The 17,160-nt window shown below is 42.2% G+C and overlaps 1 protein-coding gene and 2 pseudogenes across 1 annotated transcript; 1 reads left to right on the forward strand and 2 right to left on the reverse strand.

The window, feature by feature from the left end:
• The first annotated feature begins 2,898 nt into the window (after positions 1-2,898).
• On the forward strand, positions 2,899-5,812 carry LOC123467562 (annotated as a pseudogene).
• Positions 5,813-7,091: 1,279 nt separating this feature from the next.
• LOC123467564 (PHD finger protein ALFIN-LIKE 6-like) lies at positions 7,092-8,063 on the reverse strand. The gene is made up of 4 exons (XM_045167435.1): positions 8,050-8,063; positions 7,593-7,987; positions 7,474-7,526; positions 7,092-7,394 (listed from the first exon to the last, which is right to left on the reverse strand). Exons 2-4 carry the CDS (start codon positions 7,809-7,811, stop codon positions 7,325-7,327), a joined length of 342 nt encoding a protein of 113 aa, XP_045023370.1. The 5' UTR covers positions 7,812-7,987; positions 8,050-8,063; the 3' UTR covers positions 7,092-7,324.
• A 1-nt stretch (position 8,064) lies between these two features.
• LOC123467563 lies at positions 8,065-10,227 on the reverse strand (annotated as a pseudogene).
• Positions 10,228-17,160: the final 6,933 nt, after the last annotated feature.

Here is a 17,160-nt window from a genome sequence, read left to right on the forward strand (position 1 = left end):
GGAAAGAGGGAAAAGGTTAAGCATAGCTGGCGGCAGGTCGAACCCTTTTCAGGTAGTCGAACCTTTTCGCAGGTAGAAAAAAAGCACGTGACGGCAGTTGAACCAATGGTAAAAGGGACGTAAAAGTGAAAGGAAAAGGTTAAGCCTAGCTGGCGGCAGGTCGAACCCTTTTGCAGGTAGTCGAACCTTTTCGCAGGTAGAAAAAAAGCACGTGACGCCGTCCAACCAATGGCAGCGTGCGCCTACACGACCTTGAATGGACAAACAAACACACAGACAGATTCACAAACAAACTCCGCCCACAAAGTACCCTTGGGTTTTTATAAAGGTAGGAGACTAGTATACGGCGGCCCGTCCGAGGACGGTAATAGGTGAAGTCTAGTATTTAGTGTTGGTGTGGAAGGTCGGATCTGTTCTTAAATCCCTGAATCCACCTAAAGTCCCTTAATCCTTTAATAGTCCCTTAATCTTTTGCCCCTTAATCCATCTTAAGCACCTTAATACACCTAATTCCTCTTAATCCGCATAAAGCCACTTAATCCACTTTAAGCCTCTTAATCCATGTTTAACCGCTGAATCCACGTAAAGCCCTAATCTACTTGAAACTTATTAATCCACGTTTTGTCAAGTAGTACTCATACACGTAAAAAACAATGGTTAAAAAACAAATCACGGATAAGCGCACTTTGAAACTGCCCCCAAGGCCAGGCCTTGCTCCTTACTTGGTCCTTTACCTGCAGATTTAGTGTCTTACCAATGCCCGTCGTTTCCAACCTGTCCGTTGTTTCCGCCCTGCCCGCGAATCTCGCCCTGCCCGCGAATCTCGCCCTGCCTGCGGGTCTCGCCCTGCCCGTAGGTCTACACCTGCCGGCCGTTTTCCCAAGTCCGTCCTTTTACCCGCCCTGTCCACGAAAATTCGAAAGAAAAAAGTTAAGCCTAACCGGCGACAGTTCAAATCCTTTTCAGGTGGTCGACCTTTTTCGAGGCAGATAAAGTTACGTGAACCCTCTCGAACCAATGGAACCAAGTGCACTGGAACAAAAGGGAACAATCTCTTAATGGTGTTGGAATTGAGCTGTTAAGAAAAAAAATGCGATGGTGGTTCTTTGAGGGATGAAAAAAGGAAATGGTGTCTAAAGGTTGTTGGAACGCAGTCAATAGACATGTTAAGAAAACATGAATTGGTGCTTGTTTGAGGGATGCAACAGGGAACGGTCTCTTAATGAGTTGTAAGAACTCAATGAATTGGTGGTTGTTTGAGGGATGCAAAAGGGAAAAGTCTCTCAACCATGTTGGAGTGCAGTAAATGGATCTCTTGAGAACACAAAGAATTGGTGGTTGTTTGAGAGCTGCAAAAGGGAACAGTCTCTAAAGGGTGTTCAAAAGCAGTCAAAGGAGCTGTTGAAAACACAATGAATTGGGGCTTGTTTGAGGGACTCAAAGGGGAACGGTCTCTGAAACGTGTTGGAATGCAGTCAATGGAGCTGGTGAAGACAAACAAATTGGGGCTTGTTTGTGGGATGGAAAAGGGAACGATCTCTGAAGGGTGGTGAAACACAGTCAAGGGAGCTGTTGAGAACCCAAAGAACAGCTGGGTGTTTGAGTGATGCAAAAAGTAACGGCCTTTCAATGGTGTTGGAAAGCAGTCAATGGAGCTGGTGAGAACACAAAGAATAGGGGGTTATTTGAGGGAAGCAAAAGGAAACGGTCTCTGAAAGGTGTTGGAATGCAATCAATGGAACTGGTGGGAATACAATGAATTGGTGCTTGGTTTAAAGGATGCAAAAGGAATCGGTCTCTTTAGGAGTTGTAAGAACTCAATAAATTGGAGGATGTTTACGTTAGGTTAGGTTGCAAATGGGAACCGTCTCTGAAAAGTGCTGGAACGAAGCCAAAGGGGCTGTTGAGAAACCAAAGAATTGGTGGTTGTTTGAGGGATGCAAAAGGGAACGGTCTCTCAAAGGTGTTGGAACGCTGTCAAAATGTCCTATTGAGAAGCAAATGAAATGGTGGTTGTTTAAAGGAAGCAAAAGGGAACAGTCTCTGAAGGGTGCTGGAATGCAGTCAATGGAACTGGTGGGAATACAACGCATTAATGCTTGATTTATAAGATGCAAAAGGGAATGGTCTCTTAATATTGATGAAACGCAGTCAAATGAGTTGTCCAGAACACAATGTAATAGTGGTTGTTAGAGAGCTGCAAAAGAAACGTTCTCTTAAAATTGTTGGAACTCAGTTAGGGGAGCTGTTTAGAACAGTGTGCAATAGTGGTTGTTTGAGGGCTGCAAAAAGAAACGGTCTTCTAAAAGTGTTGAAACGCTGTCAGTGGAGCTGTTGAGAACAAAATGCAAGGTGGTTTTTTGAGAGGTGCAAAAGTGAACGGTCTCTTAAATCAGCAGTAGTCAGGGTAGCTATTGAGAACAGTATCTAATAACTGTGGTTTGAGGGCAGCAAAAAGGAACGGTCTTCTAAAAGTGTTGGAACGCTGTCAGTGGAGCTGTTGAGAACAAAATGCAAGATGGTTGTTTGAGAGGTGCAAAAGGGAACGGTCTCTTAAATCAGCAGCAGTCGAGGTAGCTTTTGAGAACAGTATCTAATAGCTGTGGTTTGAATGCTGCAAAAGGGAACGGTCTCTTAAAAATGTTGGAATGCAGTCAGTGGGGCTGTTGAGGACAGTAGGCAATAGTGATTGTTTGAGGGCTGCAAAAGGGAACGGTCTCTTAAAAGTGTTGGAACACAGTCAGTGGAGCTGTTGAGAAAAGTATGCAATAGTGGTTGTTTGAGGGGTGCAAAAGGGAACGGTCTCTTAAAAGTGTTGGAACGCAGTCAGTGGAGCTGTTGAAAACACTAAAAATTGGAGTTTGTTTGAGGCATGCAAAAGGGAACGGTCTATTAAGGGTGTTGGATCAACACGGGTTGCAGTGAGCGAGCTCAGGCGGGGGTGAGCGCGTACACGGCACCCTATTTCCAGCGTTCCTAGCGGCGGAGGGCCGCAACTCGTGTTTTGACGTCTGCCAGGCTTTGATAAAACGCTCACCCCCGCCTGAGCTAGCTCACTGCTGCGTTTCAAATTTCAACAGTGCTTTGAAATTGTTACTTTTTGTCTTCGTGTTTGGCGAAGATGACATCCTGCATCTGAGATCTAAATAGCTACTTAAAAAAATAGGTAAAACTGCGAAACGACTCTTTTTTCCGTATTTTCGTAAGTAGCTCTAGCCATTAAAAGGTTTCCCCACCTAGGTTTTCCTCGTTCTCGCCTTCAATTTTTCTGTGTTCTTTAATTTGATTTGTTTTTTACAACAAAAACTTAGTATGAGGGTAAAAATGAAGACAACACGAGGAGAAGTGAGCTAGCTTTGGCGGGGGTGAGCGAGCTCAGGCGGGGGTGAGCGAGCTCAGGCGGGGGTGAGCGCGTAAACGGTACGGTACCCCTAGCAGCTGAAGGGTGCATTTAATGTTTTTGCGTCTGCTGGCCTTTTGTAAATAGCTCACCCCCACCTGAGCTAGCTCACTCAATTTCCACGTGCTTAGATTTTCTTTTTTCCTATTGTTTTCTTTATTTTATGTTAGTGTTTGATCACAATGGAGGACTCTGACAGCAGAGAGGAAGATGTAGGGAACGAATATGTAGAACCAGGTGTACAAGAAAAACCAATCAAAACAGATCATGGAAATGTAAGAAAAAGTCCTAAGGGAGTTGGAAATGGTTTAAGTGATCCAACAAGGAGACGTGTGACTTTACAATTTAAGAGAGAAGTAATTGCTTATTGCTTGTTAAAGTTTATCTTTTATAATTGATTTCCTATTTGTTGTTAAAGGCTCAACGGATATAAAAAAAGTACAAACTTGAAATGTTGGTGGGCATTCATTCCCCGACAAAGGTAAAAAAGAGTTGGCATTTTGAAGCCTATGGGGAACGAATGAAAGAGTTTGTCAATTTCTCAGCCACTGGGAAAAAGATGAAGACCGATATGAAACTTTTGTCGGACAGCTGGTTTATAGGTAACTTTTTGTGTTGTATTTTTATTTTAATGGACAAAACTCTTTTAAATAATCTTGATTATAATGGACATTAATGTCTTCGTCACTGTTTCCTTTTAGATGATGAAATCAATAAACAAGAGGAAGATGAAGCCTCTGGTGACTCAACTTTGACTTCTCAACCCTTAATTAGCGCCCTGGGAGAAGAAGCTGTGGCAATCGCGCAGCAGCGTGGTGCAGAGAAACAAAAGAAAAAACAAGAAGAGAAAGATCGGAAAGAGGCCACCCGAATTAAACGAATGAGCCAGCTGCCACACACCAACAGAAAAGTTCAAAAGAAGGTGGGATCCAGATCGGGATCTTTCAATGTAGCTCCTTCCCCTTCCAAAACTGTGCCTGCTGCTTCCTCATCATTGACCAGCACCTCACCCTTTAAAGTTTCAGATCATCGCCAAAATACCGAAGGTAATAATTTAAGTTTACATTAGAATGTATTGTGTAATTGATAGAAATGAAATTACAATTTTTTACATAGGTGCAAAAAAGCAGCTTTTCCAAAGTAAAAACACCGTCGTCGGTAATAGATTAAGAACAATGGAAAGTCAAAAACATTTAAAATCTTTAAACTGGTTCAATTTCTAGATTTCGACACAATTTTAAATGTGGAGGAGTTAACCTTTGAAGAAACTCATCTTTAGGATTTCATGGGTGATCTATCAGCACCGTCTCCTAGCACACTGGGCCAGCAGAGTACATTCCCTCCGGCAGTCGCTAAGAAAACCACAGCTTCTCCCGCTAACGCTACACCCAAACCTGTGGGCACCTCACAGACTTATAAAGTCAAATATGTCGCTCCAAGTTTCGGTTCCCGTAAATCCAAGGTATCCAAAGCCAAGGAGTACCCTGCTGCTGCTCCTGCATTCCAGGCCACTCCTACTGAAGTTATGGATATGTCTGCCGAAAAGCCAACTGAAAAAAGTTCTCCGCCCTCATGCGGTAAATGGATAGTGGTCAATACTCATCATCAGACCAATAAATAAATTATGATTTTGATTTATTACGAAAATTAAGGTGGCGGGAACAACGTTCTTGAAAGCACTTCTGCTTCCGGTCCGCCGCCTCATTCTATTAGACTGGAACAGATTCCGGTTGAGTCAAATAATCTAACTCGGGCCGATGATGAGACATCCGTATCTCCTTCCAAAACCGGTGCCCTCACGCCTGTGGACACCTTACAGATTTATGGAGACAAAAATGTCGCTACAGATGAAGCTTCTGGTGCACCCAAGGATTCCCATGCTGAGAAGTACCCTGCTGCTACGACTGCCGAAAGGGCAAATATTGTTGAAAAAAGTCTTCCTTCTATCGGTATGAGTAGGAGCATGAATCGTACTTATCGGACCAATTTTAATTTTGGATATAATTTTCAGGCGTTGAGAACTATGGTCTTCAGAAAACTTCTGTGTCGGATGCGACGGATGAGTTTCCACCAACTCCTCCTCCGAGTAGACAGGAGCAGCTTTCACTCATCGAATTAACTACTCCTACTCCGGTGGACGCTAATGAAAGAGTTACTCCCTCCGCGAACGCTGGGCAAAAACCTAGAATGAGCACCTCAAAGAATTCTAGAGACAAAAATGTAGCTCCAGCTGCCGTTTCTAGACGTAGCTCGAAAACTCCTGCTGTCAAACCCAAAACCTCAGCAAAACCTGCAGCTTCAATCTCAGCCTTGCCCGCCATGCCCGCCAAACAAAAGCGATCGTTAAAAAAAAGGACAGAAGAAGAGTACGACATGGGGTTTTGTGACATTTCCCTTTGTTCCAAGGTATAAATTTCCAGGACGAAATTGTATTTTTTCGAATTTAAATTAATCGTGTGTCCTTCGTCGATTACGCATACGTGTGTACATATTATGCTGATTCTGAATGCATATTTCGATTCAGCGTAAAAAGTTGAGTATAGGGTGTAATTTTCATTCATTTTGACGGTAGCCTGCGGGATTAAATTTTTTGAGATCAAACTTTTTTCCGAAAAAAAGTCCGCCCTGATAACGTATGCGAGTTGCTGCGCTTTTTCCCTTAAAAAAAAAACAAATCGTAAACTAATAACTCCCGCAGGCTACCGCCAAAATGAATGAAAATTACACCCTATACTCAACTTTTTACGCTGAATCGAAATATGCATTCAGAATCAGCATAATATGTACACACGTATGCGTAATCGACGGCCAAATAATTTTTACTTCCGCGCGCTCTGCGGCTGGCGTTTTTACCCCTATTCGTACCTTATAAGCCAAAGAAAGTTGCTCAATTTTAAGTATATTGTTGTCCTTTATATTGTCTATCTTTTTCACTAATTAAAACTATTTTTGATTAGCTATTTACCCCTAAATTTAAATAAAACCAGCTTTTGGCGGCTAAAATTCCAAGAAAATCACTTTCAGCCTCATTTTCGGCAGATTTCCCTGACGGGAATTTATTAAATTTCAGGCGAGATGTAAGCCCCTGACGATGCGGTCATTTTGATGTAAAATTAACTCTTTTCCGTTGAGTTTTAAAATTTTTAATAATTTATGAAAATTTATACCCAGATTGTTATGCCAGAAAAAGTGTAGTTTTCGGCCTTGTAAGTATCTTTTATATCGTAGGATCTTATTCAATTTTCAGTATGTTTAAGTAAATTAAATTCTCTATCTATTCCACCAACTGAAACTGTTTTGTAACAGAAAAATACCCCTAAATTTAGAAAAAAATGGTCTTACGGAGAGTCAAAATTCAAAAAAAGATCCTTTTGGGCCTCACGTTCGGCTTTTTAATATCAAGGGAATCTCTTCAATTTCTGATATGTAGTAACGCTGACCCCAGTGCGTGTTTTAACCTATAAGTCATATTTTTTCTAAGCATAATTTTATTCATATCCGCGTTAAAGTGAAAAATGGAGTTCGGCTACAAAGTCGACCTATCCGCCATTATCGGCTGCTCGAATTGCCGTGGGCTACTTGACGGGGAACAGGGCCAATAAGAAGACAGCCTTGGGGTTTCGCGCGGGCTGTTCCAATTGATTCAGAAATACCACTTTCTTTGATTTTAATTGTACAAAAAAGAAAGTAAACTTAACTAGTATAAATTTCAATCCTTCTGGTTCATTTTTATTTTAACAGATCAAACGGGGTTTATCAACACAACAAATCCTTGAAAACACAAAAACGAGATCGGAGATACGAGATCCGGGAAGTGAGAGGCGAACAAAGCGAGAATTAACTGATTAATGATTTTTGGTTTTTCTGTGTTTCGGTTTTCCTCTTTCACCAATCACCATCGTTGTAAAACTTTCTTCTTGCTGTCTAGTATTTGCAAAGAGGGCATACATAGGGATCCTCTTTTTTGTAATCACTCTTCTTTATTTTGGCACACCTAAATGTAATAAAAAGAAAGGAATTTCGTATAACTTGTTGTCCGGATAGCGAGAATGGTCAAGTTCGGGTTAAAATACCTGAAATGAAACCATCTATTGCAGTTGTCGCAACCAATCCAATCTTGATTCGGCTATTTTAAAGGACACACGATTAATTTAAATTCGAAAAAATACAATTTCGTCCTGGAAATTTATACCTTAGAACAAAGGGAAATGTCACAAAACCCCATGTCGTACTCTTCTTCTGTCCTTTTTTTTAACGATCGCTTTTGTTTGGCGGGCATGGCGGGCAAGGCTGAGATTGAAGCTGCAGGTTTTGCTGAGGTTTTGGGTTTGACAGCAGGAGTTTTCGAGCTACGTCTAGAAACGGCAGCTGGAGCTACATTTTTGTCTCTAGAATTCTTTGAGGTGCCCATTCTAGGTTTTTGCCCAGCGTTCGCGGAGGGAGTAACTCTTTCATTAGCGTCCACCGGAGTAGGAGTAGTTAATTCGATGAGTGAAAGCTGCTCCTGTCTACTCGGAGGAGGAGTTGGTGGAAACTCATCCGTCGCATCCGACACAGAAGTTTTCTGAAGACCATAGTTCTCAACGCCTGAAAATTATATCCAAAATTAAAATTGGTCCGATAAGTACGATTCATGCTCCTACTCATACCGATAGAAGGAAGACTTTTTCAACAATATTTGCCCTTTCGGCAGTCGTAGCAGCAGGGTACTTCTCAGCATGGGAATCCTTGGGTGCACCAGAAGCTTCATCTGTAGCGACATTTTTGTCTCCATAAATCTGTAAGGTGTCCACAGGCGTGAGGGCACCGGTTTTGGAAGGAGATACGGATGTCTCATCATCGGCCCGAGTTAGATTATTTGACTCAACCGGAAGCTGTTCCAGTCTAATAGAATGAGGCGGCGGACCGGAAGCAGAAGTGCTTTCAAGAACGTTGTTCCCGCCACCTTAATTTTCGTAATAAATCAAAATCATAATTTATTTATTGGTCTGATGATGAGTATTGACCACTATCCATTTACCGCATGAGGGCGGAGAACTTTTTCAGTTGGCTTTTCGGCAGACATATCCATAACTTCAGTAGGAGTGGTCTGGAATGCAGGAGCAGCAGCAGGGTACTCCTTGGCTTTGGATACCTTGGATTTACGGGAACCGAAACTTGGAGCGACATATTTGACTTTATAAGTCTGTGAGGTGCCCACAGGTTTGGGTGTAGCGTTAGCGGGAGAAGCTGTGGTTTTCTTAGCGACTGCCGGAGGGAATGTACTCTGCTGGCCCAGTGTGCTAGGAGACGGTGCTGATAGATCACCCATGAAATCCGAAAGATGAGTTTCTTCAAAGGTTAACTCCTCCACATTTAAAATTGTGTCGAAATCTAGAAATTGAACCAGTTTAAAGATTTTAAATGTTTTTTGACTTTCCATTGTTCTTAAACTATTACCGACGACGGTGTTTTTACTTTGGAAAAGCTGCTTTTTTGCACCTATGTAAAAAATTGTAATTTCATTTCTATCAATTACACAATACATTCTAATGTAAACTTAAATTATTACCTTCGGTATTTTGGCGATGATCTGAAACTTTAAAGGGTGAGGTGCTGGTCAATGATGAGGAAGCAGCAGGCACAGTTTTGGAAGGGGAAGGAGCTACATTGAAAGATCCCGATCTGGATCCCACCTTCTTTTGAACTTTTCTGTTGGTGTGTGGCAGCTGGCTCATTCGTTTAATTCGGGTGGCCTCTTTCCGATCTTCCTCTTCTTGTTTTTTCTTTTGTTTCTCTGCACCACGCTGCTGCGCGATTGCCACAGCTTCTTCTCCCAGGGCGCTAATTAAGGGTTGAGAAGTCAAAGTTGAGTCACCAGAGGCTTCATCTTCCTCTTGTTTATTGATTTCATCATCTAAAAGGAAACAGTGACGAAGACATTAATGTCCATTATAATCAAGATTATTTAAAAGAGTTTTGTCCATTAAAATAAAAATACAACACAAAAAGTTACCTATAAACCAGCTGTCCGACAAAAGTTTCATATCGGTCTTCATCTTTTTCCCAGTGGCTGAGAAATTGACAAACTCTTTCATTCGTTCCCCATAGGCTTCAAAATGCCAACTCTTTTTACCTTTGTCGGGGAATGAATGCCCACCAACATTTCAAGTTTGTACTTTTTTATATCCGTTGAGCCTTTAACAACAAATAGGAAATCAATTATAAAAGATAAACTTTAACAAGCAATAAGCAATTACTTCTCTCTTAAATTGTAAAGTCACACGTCTCCTTGTTGGATCACTTAAACCATTTCCAACTCCCTTAGGACTTTTTCTTACATTTCCATGATCTGCTTTGATTGGTTTTTCTTGTACACCTGGTTCTACATATTCGTTCCCTACATCTTCCTCTCTGCTGTCAGAGCCTACATCTTCCTCTCTGCTGTCAGAGTCCTCCATTGTGATCAAACACTAACATAAAATAAAGAAAACAATAGGAAAAAAGAAAATCTAAGCACGTGGAAATTGAGTGAGCTAGCTCAGGTGGGGGTGAGCTATTTACAAAAGGCCAGCAGACGCAAAAACATTAAATGCACCCTTCAGCTGCTAGGGGTACCGTACCGTTTACGCGCTCACCCCCGCCTGAGCTCGCTCACCCCCGCCAAAGCTAGCTCACTTCTCCTCGTGTTGTCTTCATTTTTACCCTCATACTAAGTTTTTGTTGTAAAAAACAAATCAAATTAAACAACACAGAAAAATTGAAGGCGAGAACGAGGAAAACCTAGGTGGGGAAACCTTTTAATGGCTAGAGCTACTTACGAAAATACGGAAAAAAGAGTCGTTTCGCAGTTTTACCTATTTTTTTAAGTAGCTATTTAGATCTCAGATGCAGGATGTCATCTTCGCCAAACACGAAGACAAAAAGTAACAATTTCAAAGCACTGTTGAAATTTGAAACGCAGCAGTGAGCTAGCTCAGGCGGGGGTGAGCGTTTTATCAAAGCCTGGCAGACGTCAAAACACGAGTTGCGGCCCTCCGCCGCTAGGAACGCTGGAAATAGGGTGCCGTGTACGCGCTCACCCCCGCCTGAGCTCGCTCACTGCAACCCGTGTTGTGTTGGATACAGTCAATGGAGCTGTTGAAAACACAATGAATTGTGGCTTGTTTGAGGGATGCAAATGGTAACTGTCCATCAAAGGTGTTGGAATGCAGTTAAGGAAGCTGTGAACAACACAATGAATTGTTGGCTGTTTGAGTGATGCAAAAGGGAATGGTCTCTGAAGATTGTTTGAACACAGTCAAAGGGGTTGGTGAAAACAAAATGAATGGGGTCTTGTTTGAGGGATGCAAAAGGGAACGGTCTTTTAAAAGTGCTGAAATGCAGTCAAAGGGGCCGTCAAGAACACAATGAATTGGTGGTTGGTTGAGTGACGCATAAGGAGACAATCTCTTAGGGGTGTTGAAAAGCAGTCAATGGAGCTGGTGAAAACACAATGAATTGGGGCTTGTTTATAGGATTTAAAAGGGAACGGTCTCTGAAAAGTGCTGGAACGCAGCCAATGGGGCTGTTGAGAACCCAAGGAATTGGTTGTTGTTTGAGGGATGCAAAAGGGAACGGTCTCTGAAGGGTCGTGAAACACAATCAATAGAACTGTTATGAATACAAAGTAATGGTGGGGGCTCGAGGGACGCAAAAGGGAAAGGTCTCTTAAAGGTGTTGGATTGCAGCCAAATGAGCTGTTGAATATGAATACTGTAATGGTGGATATTTGAGGAAAGAAAAAGGGAACGGTTTCTTAAGAGTGTTGGAATGCAGTCAATGGAGCTGTTAAAAACAAAATGAATTGGTACTTGTTTGAGGGATGCAAAAGGGAACGGTCTCTTAATTAGCTGTTAGTACTCAAAGAATTGATGGTTGTTTGAGGGATGCAGAATGGAACGGTCTCTGAAAGGTGTTGGAATCCAGTCAATGTAACTGGTGGTAATACAATGAATTGGTGCTTTGTTTAAGGCATGCAAAAAGGAACGGTCTATTCAAAGTGTTGGAAAACAGTCAGTGGAGCTGTTGATAACCAAATGCAAGGTGGTTGTTTGAGAGGTGCAAAAGGGAGCGGTCTCTTAAAAGTGTTGAAACACAGTCAGGGGAGCTGTTGAGAACATAATCCAATAGCTGTGGTTTGAGGGGTGCAAAAGGGAACGATCTCTCAAAGGTGATAGAATGCAGTCAAAGGAGCTAATCAGAATACAATGAATTGGTGTTTGTGTGAGGGATGCAAAAGGGAACGGTCTTTAAAGAGTGTTGCAAAGCAGTCAATGGAGCTTATGAGAACACAATGAATAGGTGGTTGTTTGAGGGATGCAAAAGGGAAAAGTCTCTGAAGGGTGTTGAAACGCAGTCAAAGCTGTCAACAACAAAATGAATTGGTGTTTGTTTGAGGGAAGCAAAAGGGAACGGTCTCTGAAGGGTGGTGAAAAGCATTCAAGGGAGCTGTTAGGAATACATTGTAATGTTGGTTGTATGAGGGAAGCAAAAGGGAACGGTCTCTTAATTTTGTTGGAACGCAGTCAAAGGAGCTGTCCAGAATACAAATTAATAGTGGTTGTTTGAGGGATGCAAAAGGGACCGGACTCTGAAATTTGTTTGAAAGCAGTCAATGGAGATATTAAGAAAACAAAGATTATGTGGTTGTTTGAGGGGTGGAAAAGGGAACGGTCTCTTAAAAGTGTTGGAACGCAGTCAGTGGAGCTGTTGAGAACAAAATTGCAGTGATGGTTGTTTGAGGGGTGCAAAAGGGAACTGTCTCTTAAAAGTATTGGAACACAGTCAGTGGAACTGTTAAGAACAGTAAGCAATTGTGGTTGTTTGAGTGATGCAAAAGGGAACGGTCTCTAAAAAGTGTTGGAACGCAGCCAATGCAGCTGTTGAAAACACAAAGAATAGGTGGTTGTTTGTGGGATGCAAAAGGGAACGGTCTCTGAAGATTGTTGGAACACAGTCAATGGAGCTGGTGAAAACAAAAGGAATTGGGGGTTGTTTGAGGGATGCAAAAGGGAACGGTCTCTCAATGGTGTTGGATACAGTCAATGGAGCTGGTGAAAACATAATGAATTGAGGCTTGTTTGAGGGATGCAAATGGGAACGGTCTCTTAAGGGTGCTGGAAAGCAGTCAAAGGAGCTGTTGAGAACATAAAGAATGTGTGATTGTGGAGTGATGCAAAAGGGAACGGTCCCTCAAAGGTGTTGGAATGCAGTCAAGGAATCTGTGAAAAACACAATGAATTGGTGGCTGTTTGAGGGATGCAAAAGGGAACGGTCTCTTAAGATTGTTGGAAGACAGTCAAAGGAGCTGGTGGAAGCAAAATGAATGGGGGCTTATTTGAAGGATGCAAAAGGGAACGGTCTCTTAAAAGTGTTGGAACACAGTCAGGAGAGCTGTTGAGAACAGTATCAAACAGCTGTTGTTTGAGGGTTAGAAAGGGAACAGTCTCTTAAAAGTGTTGGAACAGTCATTGGAGCTGTTGAAAACAGTATGCAGTGGTGACTGTTTTAGGGGTGCAAAAGGGAACGGTCTCTTAAAAGTTTTGGAACGCAGTCAGTGGAGCTGTTAAGAACAAAATGAAGTGGTGGTTGTTTGAGGGGGGCAAAAGGGAACGGTCTCTGAAATGGGCTGCAAAGCAGCAAAAGGGGATGTTTAGAAGCCAAGGAATTGGTGGTTGTTTAAGAAATGCAAAAGGGAACGGTCTCTCAATGGTGTTGGATACAGTCAATGGAGCTGGTGAAAACTCAAAGAATTGAGGCTTGTTTGAGGGATGCAAATGGGAACGGTCTCTTTAAAATGTTGGAACGCAGTCAGGGGAGCAGTTGAGAACAAAATGCAGTGGTGGTTGTTTGAGGGGTGCAAAAGGCAATGGTTTCTGAAATTAATTGGAATGCAGTCAATGAAACTGTAAAGAAAACAAAGAATATGTGGTTATTTGAAGGATGCAAAAGGGAACGACCTCTGAAATTTGTTGGAATGCAGTCAAAGGAGCTGATAAAAAGACAATAAATTGGTGGCTTCAGTTGAAGGAAGCAAAAAATAGTCTATTTCAGTTGGTTATTGTGTACGCAAATGCTTGAAATTAGTGAATTGTAATAGTTGACGGCGTAGAAAAATGTACGTATGATGTCGGCCATGTTGGAAAAGACGTGTAAATTAATTTGCGGAATGCAGGGTTGGGATTGGCTACAGCAAAAATCACGTGACCCGTATTCAACCAATGGCAGCGTGCGCCTACACGAAATTTCTCGGACAAACAGACAGATACACAAACAAATCCCGCCCACAAATACCCCTTTGGCTTTTATAAAGGTAGGAGGACTAGTATACGGCGGCCCGTCCCAGGACGGTAATAGGTGAAGTCTAGTATTTAGTCGGACCTGTCCTTAAGCCCCTTAATCCACTTTATAACCCTTAATCCACTTAAAGCCCCTTAATCCACTTAAAGCTTCTTAATCCATGTTAAGCTGTTGAATCCACGTAAAGCCCCTTAGTCTACTTTTAACTTATTAATCCACTTAAAGGCCCTTTAATCCATGTTAAGCCGCTGAATCCACGTAAAGAAACTTAATCTTCTTACCAACTTAATTATCAACTTGTTTCCTCTTAATCTATGGTAAGCCGCTTAACCTACTTACAATTTATTAATCCACTTACAGCCCCTTAATCCACGCATTGTCAAGTCGTACCACTCATACACGTAACAAACCATGGAGGAAAAACAAATCACGGTTGAGCGCACTTGGGAACTGCCTCCAAGGCCATGCTCCCTACTTGGTCCTTTACTTGCAGTTTTATTGCTTTACCAATGCCCGTCCCTTGCCCGTCGTTTCCAACCTGTCCGTTGTTTCCGCCCTGCCCGCGGATCTCGCCCTGTTTTCCCCAGTTCGTCTTTTTACCCGGCCTGTCCGCGGAAATTGGAAAGAAAAAGATTAAGCCTAGCTGGTTGCAGTTCGAACCCTTTTCAAGTAGTCGACCTTTTTCCAGGTAGTCGATCTTTTTCCAGGCAGCAAAAGTTACGTGAACCCTTTCGAACCAATGGAAGCAAGCGCACTGGAAAAAAGGGAACACTCTCTTAATAGTGTTGGAACGCAGTCAATTGAGCTGTCAAGAAAAAAATGTCAATGGTAGCGCGCGCACAACAATAGTTCCCCGGAAAAACAAACAGACAGATACACAAACAAATCCCTCCCACAAATACCCTTTGCGCATTAATAGAAGTAGTAGACGATGCTTGTCCTCTGCCCGTCGTTTCAAACCTGTTATTTGTTTCCGCCATTCCCGCTGGTCTCGCCCTGCCCGCCGTTTTCCTACGTCCGTCCTTTTACGCACCCTGTCCGCGCTAATTCCAAACAAAAATGAAAAGCCTAATCGGCGGCAGTTCGAATCCTTTTCAGGTGGTTGACCTTTTTCCAGATAGTCAACCTTTTTCCAGGCAGACAAAAGTTACGTGAACCCTCTCGAACCGATGGAAGCGCGCGCACTGGAACAAAAGGGAACAATCTCTTAATGGTGTTGGAACGCAGTCAATTGAGCTGTTAAGAAAAAAAATGCAATGGTGGTTCTTTGAGGGATAAAAAAAGAAATGGTGTCTAAAGGTTGTTGGAACGCAGTCAATAGACACGTTAAGAAAACATGAATTGGTGCTTGTTTGGATGCAACAGGGAACGGTCTCTTAAGGAGTTGTAAGAACTCAATGAATTGGGGCTTGTTTGGGGGGATGCAAAAGGGAACGGTCTCTGAAAAGTGTTGGAAAGTAGTCAACACAGCTGGTGAAAACACAATGAAATGGGGCCTGTTAGAAGAATGTAAAAAGTAACGGTCTCTGAAAATATTTGGAATACAGTCAATGAAGCTGGTGAAAACACAGTGAATTGGGGCTTCTTTGAAGGAAGGTGAGAGGGAACGATCTCTTAAAAGTGCTGGAATGCAGCCAACAGAGGTGGTGGAACCAAAATCAATTGGGGTTTGTTTTAAGAATGCAAAAGAGAACGGTCTCTAAAAGTGTTGGAATGCAATCAATAGACCTGGGGAAAACAATGAATTGGGGCTTGTTTGGGTGGATGCAAAAAGGGACAGTCTCTGAAAAGTGTTGGATTGTAGTCAACACAGCTTGTGAAAACACAATGAAATGGGGCCTGTTTGAAGAATGTAAAGAGTAACGGTCTCTGAAAATATTTGGAATGCAGTCAATGAAGCTGGTGAAAACACAGTGAATTGGGGCTTCTTTGAAGAAAGCTAAAAGGGAACGTTCTCTGAAAAGTGCTGGAATGCAGCCAACAGAGTTGGTGAACCAAAATCAATTGGGGTTTGTTTTAAGGATGTAAAAGAGAACGGTCTCTAAATGTGTTGGAATGCAATCAATAGACCTGGTGAAAACAATGAATTGGGGCTTGTTTGGGGGGATGCAAAAGGGAACGGTCTCTGAAAAGTGTTGGAATGTAGTCAACACAGCTGGTGAAAACACAATGAAATGGGACATGTTTGAAGAATGTAAAAAGTAACGGTCTCTGAAAATATTTGGAATGCAGTCAATGGAACTGGTGAAAACACAGCGAATTGGGGCTTGTTTGAAGGAAGCTAAAAGGGAAGAATCTCTGAAAAGTGCTGGAATGCAACCAATAGAGGTGGTGGAACCAAAATCAATTGGGGTTTGATTTAAGGGTGCAAATGAGAACAGTCTCTAAAAGTGTTGGAATGCAATCAATAGACCTGGTAAAAAAAAATGAATTGGAGCTTGGTAGAGGGATGCAAAAGGGAACGGTCTCTGAAAAGTGTTGGAACGCAGTCAAAGGAGCTGTTTATAACACAACAAATTGGTTCTTGATTTAGGGATGCAAAAAGGGAATGGTCTCTCAAGTATGTTGGAAAGCAGTCAATTGAGCTGTTGACAACTCAAAGAGTTGTTGGTTATTTGAGGGATGCAAAAGGGAACGGTCTCTTAAAAGTGTTGGAACGCGTTCAGCGGAACTGTTGAGAACAAAAGGCAGTAATGGTTGTTTGAGGGTGAAAAAGGGAACAGTTTCTTAAAATTGTTGGAACACAGTCAGTGGAACTGTTGAGAACAGTATGCAATAATTGTTGAGGGCTTCAAAAGGGAACGGTCTCTTAAAAGTGTTGGAACGCAGTCAGGGGAGCTGTTGAGAACAGTATGCATAATGGCTGTTGGTTGAGGGATGCAAAAGGGATTGGTCTCTTAAAAGTGTTGGAACGCTGTAAATGGAGCTGTTGAGAACAAAATGCAATGATGGTTGTTTGAGAGGTGAAAAAGGGAACGGTCTCTTAAAAGTGTTGGAACGCTGTAAATGGAGCTGTTGAGAACAAAATGCAATGATGATTGTTTGAGAGGTGATAAAGGGAACGTCTCTTAAAAGTGTTGGAACGCAGTCAAGGGAGCTGTTGAGAACAGTATCCAATAGCTGTTGGTTGAAGGATGCAAAAGGGAACGGTCTCTTAAAAGTGTTGGAACGCTGTAAATGGAGCTGTTGAGAACAAAATGCAATGATGGTTGTTTGAGTAGGTGAAAAAGGGAACGGTCTCTTAAAAGTGTTGGAACGCAGTCAGGGGAGCTGTTGAGAACAGTATGCAATAGCTGTTGGTTGAGGGATGCAAAAGGGAACGGTCTCTGAAAAGTGTTGGATTGTAGTCAACACAGCTGGTGAAAACACAATGAAATGGGGCCTGTTTGAAGAATGTAAAAAGTAACGGTCTCTGAAAATATTTGGGATGCAGTCAATGG

Source organism: Daphnia magna, unplaced genomic scaffold (genome assembly GCF_020631705.1).
Source record: "Daphnia magna isolate NIES unplaced genomic scaffold, ASM2063170v1.1 Dm_contigs196, whole genome shotgun sequence".
In the NCBI taxonomy this organism is placed as follows: domain Eukaryota; kingdom Metazoa; phylum Arthropoda; class Branchiopoda; order Diplostraca; family Daphniidae; genus Daphnia; species Daphnia magna.

Excerpts from the sequence above, each read along its gene's own strand:
- LOC123467564 (XM_045167435.1), bottom strand. The coding sequence starts at position 7,811 with ATGGGCACCTCAAAGAATTCTAGAGACAAAAATGTAGCTCCAGCTGCC. Across the intron at positions 7,527-7,592 it reads ACATTTCCCTTTGTTCTAAG|CCGAATCAAGATTGGATTGG; the intron begins GTATAAATTTCC and ends CCTTTAAAATAG. Across the intron at positions 7,395-7,473 it reads AATAGATGGTTTCATTTCAG|GTGTGCCAAAATAAAGAAGA; the intron begins GTATTTTAACCC and ends TATTACATTTAG.